This window comes from Silurus meridionalis, chromosome 3 (assembly GCF_014805685.1).
Source record: "Silurus meridionalis isolate SWU-2019-XX chromosome 3, ASM1480568v1, whole genome shotgun sequence".
Taxonomy (NCBI): Eukaryota; Metazoa; Chordata; class Actinopteri; order Siluriformes; family Siluridae; genus Silurus; species Silurus meridionalis.
Genome location: NC_060886.1, coordinates 20,019,353 through 20,034,372, shown reverse-complemented (window position 1 = coordinate 20,034,372; position 15,020 = coordinate 20,019,353). Strand labels below are relative to the sequence as shown.

Sequence of the window (15,020 nt, the reverse complement as noted above, 5' to 3'; positions counted from 1 at the left end):
GTTTTTATTATTATTTATTTATTTATTTATTTATTTATTTATTTATTTGGCCGAAATACATTCTTTTTACGCGTGTTAACTACAATGCTCCCACGTTTACTCCTCATCTTCTGCCTCTCAGTACACACCATGTATGTACTGTTGAATTGTTTTGTGTTATTTCACTGTTCACTTGCATTTGGGTTTTCAGATTTCACATTTGTGACAAAGTCTCAGAGCTTTGGAAGGTGAATTGTTTATCACCAGCCATGAAGTTTATATATCACAGTCTTTATATCTGAATCACTTATAGTATTAATAGCAAATTTTTATTTTAAAAAATGCCAGTAAACAAGAGGTGATAAAGAATAGTGTTAGGCTGTTACACGTAAGGGAAGTGAGTCCAAAATGAGCCATAAATACTCATACTAAGAAAACCCAGAATCTCAGAGCACTTTTACCTTATTTCTCAATTCTTGCTTACTTTCCATATTAGTGTGCTCTGAATAACAATGTGTTAATGAACATCATGTCTTGAGTCAAGCTGAATCATTTCTTTAGCCCCGAAAGCTTTATTTGAAATCTCCACTAACACCATACTAAAGATTTTCCCTGCTGTTTTATATGAGCTGTGAAAGCTGTCGGGCACTTTGGCACAATTTACGGGTGTCTGGAGTGGCAAGTAGCCGCAGAGGCTGTGTGGCTGGCTGAGACTGGGTGTAGTTTTCTTGAAGATGTCGCCGAGGTCTTTTGTGTGGAACAGTGGGGTACACTCACACCCCACAGTTTGTTTGTGTGTGTGTTTAAAATTCAGTTTGACGCACATGCTCACACACACCCCCACGGGTGTGCACTGAGTTCTGCTCAACTCTTTCTTCTCGCCTCTAGTCTCCAGTCTCTCACATCTTTCTCACTTTCTCAAGGCTTTCTCACTTGAATTACATCCATAGGATGTTGTTAGATGGAAATTAAACCATGCCAGAACAATTACTGAGAAATACAGTGTTGTCGCAGGCATTCTGCTGTTTGGGACAGTGTTTTAGAAAGGCAGTAAATGCTCCTTTTTATGGAGTTAACTTCCTAGGGAATCACGCTATGGATGTATTACACTTTATTAGTAGAAGAATAGACCTGAAGCATGCTGTATATCTTCTCCCACTCCTATTTTTTATTTTTTTACTTCTGTTACAAACATTTCAAAGGGGTCACTTACCATTTAAAGTCCCACTCGAGTTAAGAACATTAAAGGCGACACCTAGTGGCTATGTAAAGGAATATACTTTCTTAAATGCAGAGCGTTTTAATATTTACAATATCATTTGATGTGGATCAGAGCCAGTCACAGCAAATGTTTGATTAAGCACAGCTGATTTCACTGTTTGAAGCTAAATAGTTCATTTCATGTGACTGTCTGCTTTTGCAAGTCATCAGACAAATCCACTGATATCATGTTATTTTGGATTAGCTAAAGAGTGTCTATTTTAATCCTGATCATGTGTTTGTTTGTGTAAGTATTTCACTATTCAGTAACGATAAACTTCTACACTTCAATATGTAGCATCGGTAAAGATTCTTCACTCGGTTTAGGACCTTATAACAGAGATTTCCTTTTCCGAAAAGCTTCCTAGTAGAACGTCATTAGAAAGCCAGAACTATTTCACTTGCAAAACCTTCACTCCAAAGACATACCATTAATACAACAACTACAACTACAACCATTAACTCCACCAACCTTTCATTATTTATTCCATATTAAATCACTTCCACTAGATTTAGTACTGCCTAAAGCAGTGTAACTAATGAATGTACGGCCTACACACATAAGCAGTGACTTTACCTGTCATTTTTAGCCAAATATTGTTATTTATGATTATGATTTTGTGTGTGTGTGTGTGTGTGTGTGTGTGTGTGTGTGTGTGTGTGTGTGTGTGTGTGTGTGCGTGCGTGATGTGAAAACTCCAACACGTTTTCACTGAAACTCGAGACTCCTTCAGTCTTCTTACAGGCAATTTAAAATTTTTATATTGTATTTTACTGTTTTGTTACCTCAAAACGACTTTGGTTTTGTTTGTTTGTTTAGAGGTAGTAGAACAAAAACCTAACCTGTGATTTGTTTTTCAGCATTTATGGAAAAATTCTGCAGTACTTACAGTCATTATCGATCAACTATCAGCTCCCAAAAAATAACCAAGACATAGCACTACTACAACTACCATCACCACCATTACTACTACTACAACTACCATTACACCATTACTACTACTACTACTACAACTACCATCACCACCATTACTACTACTACAACTACAACTACCATCACCACCATTACTACTACTACAACTACAACTACCATCACCACCATTACTACTACTACAACTATCATTACCACCATTACTACAACTACAACTACCATCACCACCATTACTACTACTACAACTACCATCACCACCATTACTACTATTACAACTACCATCACCACCATTACTACAACTACTACAAGTGGTAGCTCCAGTTGTTAAGGCGTTGGATTACTGATCGGAAGGTCGGGGTTCAAGCCCTGGTATCGCTAAGTTGCCACTTTTGGGCCCTTGAGCAAGGCCCTTAACCCTCTGTGCTCCAGGGGCGCCGTATCATGGCTGACCCTGCGCTCTGACCCCAGCTTCCAAGCAAGCTGGGATATGCGAAGAACAACATTTCACTGTGCTGTAATGTATATGTGACAAATAGAGGCTATTCTACAACTACCATCACCACCATTATTACTACTACAACTACCATCACCACCATTACTACTACTACAACTACCATCACCACCATTACTACTACTACTACAACTACCATCACCATTACTACAACTACTACAACTACCATCACACCATTACTACAACTACTACAACTACCATCACACCATTACTACTACTACTACAACTACCATCACCACCATTATTACTACTACTACAACTACCATCACACCATTACTACTACTACTACAACTACCATCACCACCATTACTACTACTACTAACTACCATCACCACCATTACTACTATTACAACTACCATCACCACCATTACTACAACTACTACAAGTGGTAGCTCCAGTTGTTAAGGCGTTGGATTACTGATCGGAAGGTCGGGGGTTCAAGCCCTGGTATCGCCAAGCTGCCACTTTTGGGCCCTTGAGCAAGGCCCTTAACCCTCTGTGCTCCAGGGGCGCCGTATCATGGCTGACCCTGCGCTCTGACCCCAGCTTCCAAGCAAGCTGGGATATGCGAAGAACAACATTTCACTGTGCTGTAATGTATATGTGACAAATAGAGGCTATTCTACAACTACCATCACCACCATTATTACTACTACAACTACCATCACCACCATTACTACTACTACTACAACTACCATCACCACCATTACTACTACTACTACTACAACTACCATCACACCATTACTACAACTACTACAACTACCATCACACCATTACTACAACTACTACAACTACCATCACACCATTACTACTACTACTACAACTACCATCACACCATTACTACTACTACTACAACTACCATCACACCATTACTACTACTACTACAACTACCATCACCACCATTACTACAACTACTACAACTACCATCACCACCATTACTACAATTACTACAACTACCATCACCACCATTACTACAACTACTACAACTACCATCACACCATTACTACTATTACAACAACTACCATCACCACCATTACTACAACTACTACAACTACCATCACACCATTACTACTACTACAACTACCATCACCACCATTACTACTACTACAACTACCATCACACCATTACTACAACTACCATCACACCATTACTACAACTACTTTTACTAGTTTACTTCTCTAAAGTTCTAGTTTATTTTTCTTTCATTAATACATCTATATTAAATCACTTTTACTAGATTTAGTATATTTAGTGGTATAACTAATAAATGCATGGCTCACACACATAAGCAATGACCTGCAAATTGTTGTGTTTTATTCTGCTTAGACCACAGCAATTTGCCAAATATTGTTATTTGTAATTATGACTGTGTGTGATGAGGAGACTCAAACACGTTAGGACTGACACTGGAGACTTCTTCCCAAACTCAACAGTCTCCTTACAAAAAATTATTTGATTTATTATGTTTGTTTGTTTGTTTGGAGAAACGAGCACAAATACGGATGCCGTTCAGCATTTCTGAATCACTCTTTTATGGAAAAATAAATCAGTACTTTCGTGCTCACTTGTCATTATCGATCATTATTGTGTAGTTAATAAACCAGAGTGATTGGAGAGTAGCATAAGTAAACATGTCAGCCTTAAACCACGCACTGATGCGTTCAAGAGTCCAGTGCACAGGCGGGCTTGTGCCAGTCGGGTCGGGTCTCATTTCACGTTAAGTGTGCGTGCGTGTGTGCGTGCGTGTGTGTGTTACGGTCACTTTAAAGAAAGCTTCGATCCAACTTCCTCCTCGTAGCCATAATTTCTGCTCTGCACCGACGAACATGAAGTCCAGAGTCTACAACATCGCCTCGCTCCTGAGCCTTGCTTCATTTTTACTACGCCACTGCGCTCGCGCTCAGAGTAATGGCGGTAAGTAGGAATAATCCGATTCCTCTTTCTTTACCCAATATTTGTTTGTGCTGCGCGAGCTCTTTTTTGTTTCTTGTGCTGTTTCTGCTTTATGACTAGAAGCCGTGAAAAGTTAACGTCGATCCAAAATAAATCTAAAGTGCTTGTACACTGCTTTCGGGATTTGTGTTGTGTTACTCATATTGTTGACAAAGAAATCGAGCAGAAAAACAGCTGACTGTCGCTTTGTGTTACGATTCGATGCATGGTTAGTGTTGTAATATTTTTTGGCTGGCGTTTTGCACGTAGCCTACATGGTGTGTGTCTGTGTGTGTCTCCACTCACTCACTGACCACTTTATTTGGAACACCCCCTGTGAACTCCCTGAGACACATCCTTGATTCTTCTCGGCATGGATTGCACATGTATGATGTAGGAAACATTCATGACATCATTGCTACTGACATAACCCCTTATACCACATTCCTAGTTTTCTGCTGGTGAATGGGGAGCCACAGAATACACTAAACTCACTGTGGGTTGATGAAGCTTTGAGAAGTGTGAATATATATATATATATATATATACAGAAATATATGACGTGTGTGTGTGTGTGTGTGTATATATATATATATATATATATATATATATATATATATATAGGCCGGTAAATGTTAATCATAAAAATAGTCAGCAGTGCTGTCAAAGGCTCTGGTGTGGCATTTGTGCAATACCGGCTTGGAACGAACATTTCCCACACCACCCAACTGTTGACATGAAGCAGTTTGGGTGTGTGGATTCATGCCATTGACTTGTTTTTTGCATCTAGCAGTATAAAGATTTGTTAGACCAATCATTTGGTGAGCATGTTCCCTTTGTACCCTCAGAAAAACGGTTTGCTTGATTGTTTTGGTGATTTCTTCATGATGAGCTACCTCAAGGTTTGACATGCTTGTTGATATGCTCTTCTGTTTATCCGAGCAGTTATAAGACTGGTTACTTTTTCATATATTATTAGTATTCATATCTTTTAGGCCTACTGGAATATATTTTTTTGATTTCATCCTAAATATTGACCTGGGAAACAATAAAATAACCCTGGCATGATGGTATTTGTCTACATCTATACTACATTATATATTAAGTGAGAAATAATGTATTCATATATAGTTAAGTCCTTCATATACCCATATATAACCCCCTCACCAAATTTTTATCATTAACCTCTAAAGTGTTACTTTAATAAAAATCCCACTGATTGCAATTTCTGTTGGTTTCCAGGCTTCAGAGCACTAATTTACTATCTAAATGTGTGTGCAGATTGCCCTGCTGATGGACGGACTTGGGTGCCCTTTGGACAGAGCTGTTATCATTTTGTCCATGGAGAGGAGGACATTGCCAAAAGTTACACGCTGGAGAAAGCTAAAGATATGTGCCGAGGCTTTGGTATGAGTCTTTGACTTTTCTGCTTGCTGTTTTTAAGCACATGATAAATTGTGAACCCTGAACCACCTATTCTCTTTTGTTTATCAGCCCTTCTGACGGTGCGCAATGCTGAAGTTAACGACTTCATCGTTCAATATAACCCTAATGTGTGGAAAGACAATGTGAACATCTGGCTGGGATTATATTATGACAGTGACGGTAAAGCCTAATGTTTGACATTCCAATCTAAGTACTGATCAAACGCGTAGTTTCACATCAATTCATAGGAAACAGGGATCTGAAGCGTAAATGGCAGGAGGAAAGTTCTTGTATGTGTTGAGAATGAACCTCATGTAAACACGATTCTGTTATGACCTTGGAGAAATTGGAGATTGGTGAATTTTATTTGATATCTTTGGTAACGTGAATCTTTCAAAATGTGCTTAAAGTTCTCTGAAGCATGTCTAATCCTTTACTCAGCAGGCAGTCTTTTTTTTTACGATTTTATTAAACGATGAAAATAATTTTTGAAAGACTGGCAAATTTTAATGAAAAGCTGTGATCTGCAAAACAGTTCAAAGTAAATATATATAAACAAATGTATTTATTTTCAGACTCACTTTTCAGACATTTTGTAAACTTTTTAATGAGTAAGAGAATAATGCAGGGAATTCATCTCTGTATAAAAACACCTCCAGCTGTGCTGTCTTAACAGGAATAATACTGCTTCCTCCCGCTTCACATCATCAACATCCTGTTATTTTTAAAGACTTTAAAATACTCGAAAAACATGTCATTTACACTCAGTTAACATTTCCATGTGTGTGTCTCTGATACTAGGTAATTGTATGATACAGGGCTAGCACTTCATATAATGACGCCTTTTATTCATCTGAGGGATGTGTTTCTCAAAGCTTTATCAAAATAGAAAAAGTGAATATGTTCAATGTAAATAGACTGATAAACCCCACTCACCGAAGTGATTCATGTAGCAGGTTATGCTGCTGTTGAATAATTGATTTCTCTCTCTACTTGTTTACTTCTTTGTCTTTTGCTAGATGATCAGTTTAAATGGAATGATGAGTCTGTTGTGAACTATAAGAATTGGGTGGAAGGTGGCTCAGCTGATTGGGACATACCAAAAATGGACAAATGTGTGGCACTACACTCCACCACTGGCAAGTGGGAGAACATCAGCTGCTCTGAGAAAAGTGAGAACGGAGTGGTGTGTGAAGCAGCCCAGAGTAAGCTACAGCATCATTATGAAAAATTATGACATTATATCGTTTCCTTTTATTCCATATTTTAATAATATTTATTTGTTTGATTTTTTTTCACAGAGGCTGTTGTAATGGGCAAAAAGAGTAAGCATTATTCTTTTTTTGCTTAGATTCATTTTAATATAGAGACAAACTAAAAACAAACTTGTGCCTTTGAACTATAGAGGTCATTCGTCTGCCATAGTTTGTCCATTTATAATTATATTTACAAAGGCGGAGGAAATGAGGAAATATTTCAATCTTGATTCAAATAATCATTTCCATGATGAGTCTGTCCACATTCACATTGCATAAGAGCTCACTATGTGCTTTGAGGAGTATAAAAATTACCTATGTGAGATTTGTAAGTGATGTGTTGCACAGCGCACTGCATCACCGTGGTAGCCCAGTCCCTTCTAAGATATTTTCATGGCTATTACTTTAATTTGTCATCTGTCAGAAACAGTCTGAGTTTGGCTGTACATGCTTTAACACGTTTGTTTTGTCGCTCTTTCAGAAGGCAGTCCACTTCTCTCAGCACTAGTCATTCTGAGTGTGATTGCTATTCTGGGAGTGTCTGCAGTTGTGTGGTTTTTCCACCAACGGAACGACTCTGGCTCGACAATACTTCCCTCTTTCGAGTACCATCCTCCTTTTAGAGCACCCTCGGCTGATCAGATGTGCTTAGTGGAGGCTGAAGAGCTTGAGGAAACTTCCTAGAGCCCTGCGTCTTGGGCCATAATGATGCCATTGTGCTTTCTGTTACACCCCATTAGAAATAAAATTACTCTATGGGTGCCTAGATTATATACCACATGATCAGTTCTCTTCATGTATGCCGGTTAGCTAAAGTGAATATGCAGTGAATAGCTTTGGGTTCATATGTGCGATCCATTGTTTGTCTGCTGTGGTTAATGTATCACAGAAGGCAGAGAAGTTTTGGCTACTCAATTTATTTGCCTCAAATTTGGGAAACAAGAGTGAGATTTCCATCCAGATGTTGCATAAATAATGACAGCACGCTCCCTAATCTCTGTGTTAACAAATGTTCTAACTGTCCAATGATTGAAAAGCTATTTTGCTATGGTCAGATTTATACTTTTTTGATGATTTATAATGTTCTTGGTGATTGCACTTTCTCGTTGCCTTTTTTTTTCCCCACAATATAATGTTTTAGACTGCTTTATGTTATGTTTCTTTACAAACAGAAATCAGATCTTTCAGAGTTGTTTTTATTTTTTTTACGTGTTCTTGTTCTGATCGATTGTATGCCTGTGTGTAAGAGAGTGGTGTAATACTTTTGAATTGCATGTTTTTGTGGATTTAAGGTCATTTAACATCTAAAATTGGAGATGTTTAATACAAATCAGAGTTTGACAGAAATTTGTTTATTAAAAGCCTGTATTTTTGATGTAGAACACTAAATACGGTTTGTATGTCTTTTCAGTTTAGCAAACAATTTAGGATCAATATATTTGTTTAAAATGCAGCAATATACCCTACACATAGATAGCTTTGATTATGAAAGGGGTTCCAGCATGCCATAATCTGGCAGAATAAATAATTTCATGAGCTTTCTACATTTTACTTTATTTACTCGGATTTACACTAGTCACATATAAAAGTACTGGCATGAAAATGTCCATGTATGTAGTTTAGGGATGATCAGGCTATCAGAGTGAGCCCAGATTATTTACTAAAAAACCCCTTGAAGCATCATGCACCCTGGAAGTGACATTTCACCAGTTCTACTTTAGCTTCAGTGTCTCTCACTGGTGATTCACAGATAGCATTGCTGGAGGTCTTTGCATGCTATAAATACTTCATTATTCATGATGAATAAGTACTTGTGGTGTGATAAAGTGGATATTGTACCTTAGAATTAAACTGCAGCCATATTGATTGGCAGCAATAATTACAGCTCTACTGATTCCTGTCATGAAAATTAGGATAATTTTAAATTATTAGACATTATTAAATATAATTTTCTAATCAGCAATGCCTCATGTAGTAGAGCAGGAATTCATTGTTTTAAGTATATACAGTGATGGGGAATTCTCTTTATTAAATGTCGTGCATTTTGAATGTTTTAAATTACAAATTTGGAAATTCCCAGCATCCCTAATAAGGAAAAAACTTAAAGGAAGGTAATGTTAGTCCTGTTAAAAGCTTGTGGCTTTGTACCTATTACATTAGAACGCCTGCTTTAGAGATTTTTTTTGAATATACTAAATGGTCATAAATGCACTATGTCGGTGGCAAATTGACCATGTTGTAAGTATTTATTTCAGGAATAAGATTCTCTGGCAATATTCACTCGTTTGTGAATCATGTAAACTAATTCTATGACCACCAGAGGGCATTGTGTCTCATGTTAAATACAATCAGCCTTTACAGCTTTCCTATTTTTTCCAGGCATCAATGAAAAGTAGGTTACTCAGGAAATAACCGTACAAACATAATAGCAAATTTGTAATAACTTGTAAGCCATAATTAGCATTACAAATTATGGGCCTATGGTAGGACACACATCGTACAAGTAAAACAGTTTGTTTAGCTTGCGTTTCTCATAAACAATATTTACGTCTGTCACATTTTGAACACAAAACAAGACATTAAAACTGAGCTTTTTTTAATTGTAGTTTTTTGTAGTGTAATTTTGGTGTCTTTCATGCAAAAAATAAATAAATCCAGCTTTATCTGAACTAAAACACACCCTAAAGTTTGAGAGCATTTTCTAGCTTTCAAATTAGTCAGTGAACGTTTTTAATTTTTTTTCACTAACAATCGCAATCGTTGTTATTCTTACAAACATCCCTGTCCATGATGATAATTTAGTAGTAGTCACTTAGAAATAGTTTCCACTTATCAGCATTATCAGCTGGCAAAACTGGTTCGACCATCATCCTGTGTTTTGCTAGCTGGTATCTGGTCAAAGCTGGATTTATCAGCAGGGTTCGCTTAGCTGTTGAGACCTGAGGCCTCGAGTCCAGAATGTAATGAACAACGGCCACTTTCTGTCTTTATAATCACTATTCCAAAGTCCACCAGGCTAACAGCAGGTCAGCATGTTTTACAGAAACAGCCCACACATATTTCCTGTCTGATTCCGAGTTGCAACCGGATCTTACAGATCTGGTTATGAAGGTATGCTTGTAAGCCACTTCAAATGTTTTCATTTTCCATTTCAGAAGAATAGCAAGGAAAAAGTAACACGAGTAATGTAGGATGTTTCCCCAAGAGACATTTCATAGTATGTCTGGTTATAGAGATCTGACACACTCCCACATCCTTCTCTATATAACATGTAAATATGTGTCTGAGACTGGCAGGGTGTTGAGTAAAAAAAAAGTCATGGAACATTGTGTCCTACGATTTCTCCTTCGAAATAGCAACCTAGTCATGGATTGTGTGTTTTCCAGCAGTCACTTGCAGTCTTATCTGCCCTCAGAGTGAATCATCAGCAAAATAGCTGTAAGGTCAAACTGTGTCTCTAACACTGAACACCACACGCATGCCTTCCCAAGGTTTGACTTCCTGATTCCACAATGTAAATCTAGAGCTAAGATAAACGGCTGTTATAAGTTAAGAAATCCAACCTCCCCCACTTTGCTTTCTCTCTTTCTCTGTTTCGCTATGCACAGATGTCTCAGAAGGCATGAATTCTCTGTGACATTTTACCCCCTTTCTTTTTGTCACTTTCCCTGGGATCAGGGGACCATTGCAATCTCTTAGGTCCAGACAACGGAGAAGAGATGTGCAAATGCAACAAAAGCCCTATTTTATTGGAAAGGAATACAATTACTGCTGAAGAGTGGGGGCAAGTGGGGAGCCCCACACCAAATTTGCACGGAAATAACAATGGGAGAAATGCAACCACCCGCTTCTTACATGCTAGCAGTTTTATTTTACAAGCCAACATGCACACAGTAATCTCTGGGATAAAGACAGCAGCAGTGCTGTTTGGAGAAAAAAAAAGCATGATCAAGCAGTAGCAGGCTCCCTGCTTTAGTGTCGTCAGCTTAATTAAATGCAAGTCTTGCACAGATGCAGTATACATAGCATTTCATAAAAGAGTGCACCGTGGCATATTTGCATTTCCTTACTCTTACATATCACATTTGTGTTGGTAATTACATAAAAAAAATAATGAACTAGACAATAGCTAATATACATTGATTAAGAAACGAGCAAATTGTCTGTCTTCGTAACACTCTGCTCTTACACTGGTTTTTTTTTTTTTTTTAATTGCATGTTTCTTATCATGCCTAGAGATGATTAACATAATTAATGGACTTCTTGGTTTAACTGGGGGGGAAACATCCTCTTTCTATGCATGAGAATGATGGCCCTAGCTTTCATTCTAATTACCCTGGCCTGCATTGCATGGTGCATTTTTTTCTCTGACAGCCTTCAGCTTTTGTCTTATCTCCTGTCCTCTCTCTCTCTCTCTCTCTCTCTCTCTCTCTCTCTCTCTCTCTCTTGCCTGCTGTGGCCTGTTCGCCTCAAGATGGATGGTTTGTGAGGAACATACATCACACAAGGCTTGTCACCGTTATGATTATGCTTGTAATGGCCTATTTTTGATCAAATAACACGAAAGGGATCTCATTCACACATCCTTGCTCTTCACCGCTGCCTAAAGGCGTTACTGCTGACCTGAAATTGCTAATTAAAATGGACAGTGGTGTGCATTAATATGACATGCCATCTCATGACAGCTGGCATGGAAACATGATCACAAGAGAGGCTATTATAACTGCTGCTGCACATCACCGTACATTTGTTTCACAAATTGGACTATTTGAAGGTCTTTGTTTTATATATAGTCTTGGACACCTTAAATCAAATTTCCAGCTAAAAAGCTTGAACTAAGCCTGTATTTAAATGGCCATAAATGCTGTTGTGATACTCCTAAATACACACACACACACACACACACACACACATACACAAAAGAAGCATGTATGTTTTACTACACTGCAAACCAACAGTCATGTCTCAGTTAATTACTCCCCTCTCCCTTTTTCTTACAGCGGTGGACCCAGAAGCCTCCTGCTATTTGTTTATTATGCAGGACCTTCGTCCCGTCTTTAGCTCACTAACTGTCTCTAACCCTGATTCAAATAATACAGCAAAATCAAAGCAGAATTGAGTTTAATTAAGGCCACAAGTAAGATAATAAAGGTAATGGTGTTTTACTTTAAGTTGAAGAATGAAGTTGAAGATTAAGCTGGTCTTGTGAGAAAAAAAAACAACCCAATTATGAAAGCTTTGTTCTGTTCATTTAAAGAACAGCCTGCAATGTGAGAACTACCAGAAATGCTTTAGCTTCCTCTTTTCTTTTTATTTGCACCACATGTCAATGATTATCGTTTTTTTATTAGGCTTTTTATGATGCAATATAATTAGTTGTGTTTTTGCATGAACAAGTATGAACAAAATGTATATGAATATAGAATTGCCACTTAATTGTCCTTAATACAATCCTTTTTTTTAATCATGGCATTTAATCATTTAATTTTATATTAATAAAGCACACCATGAGGATCAATTGTATATGTGTATGTGAAAAGTAGAGTCAGATTAAAGTCCGTCTAGCTGCTGTCTATTCATTAAGCTTCTGAGCCTGACTTGACATGTGACATATATAATGTAAATATGTTAATTAGATATTACAGTGATTATAACAAGATTACAGCTTGTGGCCATCATTTCTAGTCGGAAAGGTCATTATAAATGATGGTGCATTGTTAGGCTCTTCTGCCTTATGGTATAAATATTTTAATGTCAGTAAACATATTAGAAAGTAAAAAAAAAAAAGAAGCACATCGTTATAAAACCATTTTAATTTAGGATGAAAAAACACCATTTTTAATGCATTTTTCTGTATTGTCATGAGAAAAACTATAAAATGCTCACAAAATGTTTTGCCATTTAACTGCCTAATTATGGTGAAACCCCAGTTATCATGTTTTTCAAGCTCCCAGAGCTTTAAATGCCTACAAGCCATGAAGTGAAGAATAAGTAATCAATGTTTAAAAAGGAATTTGAAATGTGCAGAATGTACAAATGCATTTGGGAATGAAATGTATCTTTGTTTGCACTACACTATATGGCCACATGTATGTGAATACCTGACCTTCACACCCATATATGTTTGTTGAATATCCTATTCTAGACTTAGTCCCCCTTTGCTGTTATAATAACCTCGGCTCTTCTGGGAAGGCTTTCCACTATATTTTGGAATGTAGGGATTTGCCCATTCAGCCACAAGAGCATTAGTGAGGTCAGGCACTGATGTAGAGAAGGCATGGTGGACAGACCTACACTCCAGATCATTTAAAAATAAGTTCACTGGGGTTAAAGTCAGGTCTCTGTGCATGCTACTTGAGCTCTTCCATTCCAAACATCACAAACGGTACCTTAGCATTGCCAAGTTAAAACCAGGTTTAAATCATTTAGTTCCATTGAATGGATGTTGTAATGCTATTGCATACAGAGACAATCTACAGAGACAATGCACTTTCCAAGTTTGTAGAATTCGAGTTATATTTATATTAAGTTTGTAATCTTGCATACCAGTGTAGATTTATTCATTACTAGAGGTTTAAAGCACTTTTGTACGTCGCTCTGGATAAGGGCGTCTGCTAAATGCCGCAAATGTAAATGTAAATGTATACAGTAGTGTGCCTACAATTTTCTGGCAACAGTTTGGTGAAAGAACTATATTCGGGTGTAACGAACAATCATCAACAAAAAGTTAAAAGTTCTGTGCAAAACCCTGATGTTTAAATTAATAAATCCATTTAACAAAAAATGTCACTTGATGAGCCCTTGAAGAATTTTCTTTGCTTGAATATTGACCAAGTACCTGCGCTAAAGACAAATCAATTTTTACTGTCGATACATTTGCCTTGCTCTCAGTCAATGTAGACATTTTTTATATGAGCAATACCTCTGGTGACTTTTGTATTTTCTATTATTTAAGACACAAAACCAATATTTATTTCTCACTAGAAATCCCTTTTAACCAAATTAATTAATGAATTAATTGGTTGAGTAATTGATTGATTATGTACATTAAAGTGTTAAATTATTACAGCATTTATGGTTTGCTTTTATTTACAATTCTTTGTGTCTGGCTCTCTTTTGTCCAGCTGTATGAAAGGCTCAGTAACGGTGGTGGGGTGGTCTTGTGTGTGTGTGTGTGTGTGTGTGTGTGTGTGTGTGTGTGTGTGTGTGTGTGTACACATATGCACTTCTAACAAATCTCACTTCTCTGATGTCTCATCATGGTTACACTCTCAGACCATCCATTAAATATTGATATGCATATTGAATGATGAAATTAAACACATTTCTTATTTATAAATACAAATACAAAACAGTAATCAAGGGATTCATCGTTTGAATATTTGAATACATTAGTTTCTGCAGTAATGCATATTTGCTGTAACATTCTAAAGGGAACTACATAGTGAAAAAGGACAGTAATGTATTCATGACACAATGACAGTTAAAGAATATTTTGTAAACATTGAAATAATCAAGGTAATGATAAATCACATTTGATGTTGGTTGATCACAAGATATGGTGCATTAGTTGTTCAAAGATCTTCAATAAAAATTTAGCATTTTTAAGAAAAGCTGAGCGCAGAAAAGTGCCTGGTCCTATATATTATATAAATATTTTCTGTTATTTTCTCCAGGTGCTCTTTCCAGGCTTGGGCTTTCAGTGAAATTATCAGGTGAGTTGAGG

General features: G+C 37.1%; 1 protein-coding gene across 1 annotated transcript; it reads left to right on the top strand.

Moving 5' to 3' along the window:
• The first annotated feature begins 4,346 nt into the window (after positions 1-4,346).
• cd302 (CD302 molecule) lies at positions 4,347-8,683 on the top strand. The gene is made up of 6 exons (XM_046845787.1): positions 4,347-4,595; positions 5,895-6,020; positions 6,108-6,218; positions 7,058-7,243; positions 7,340-7,363; positions 7,776-8,683. The coding sequence occupies exons 1-6, from the start codon at positions 4,508-4,510 to the stop codon at positions 7,976-7,978; spliced, it is 738 nt and encodes a 245-aa protein (XP_046701743.1). The 5' UTR covers positions 4,347-4,507; the 3' UTR covers positions 7,979-8,683.
• Positions 8,684-15,020: the final 6,337 nt, after the last annotated feature.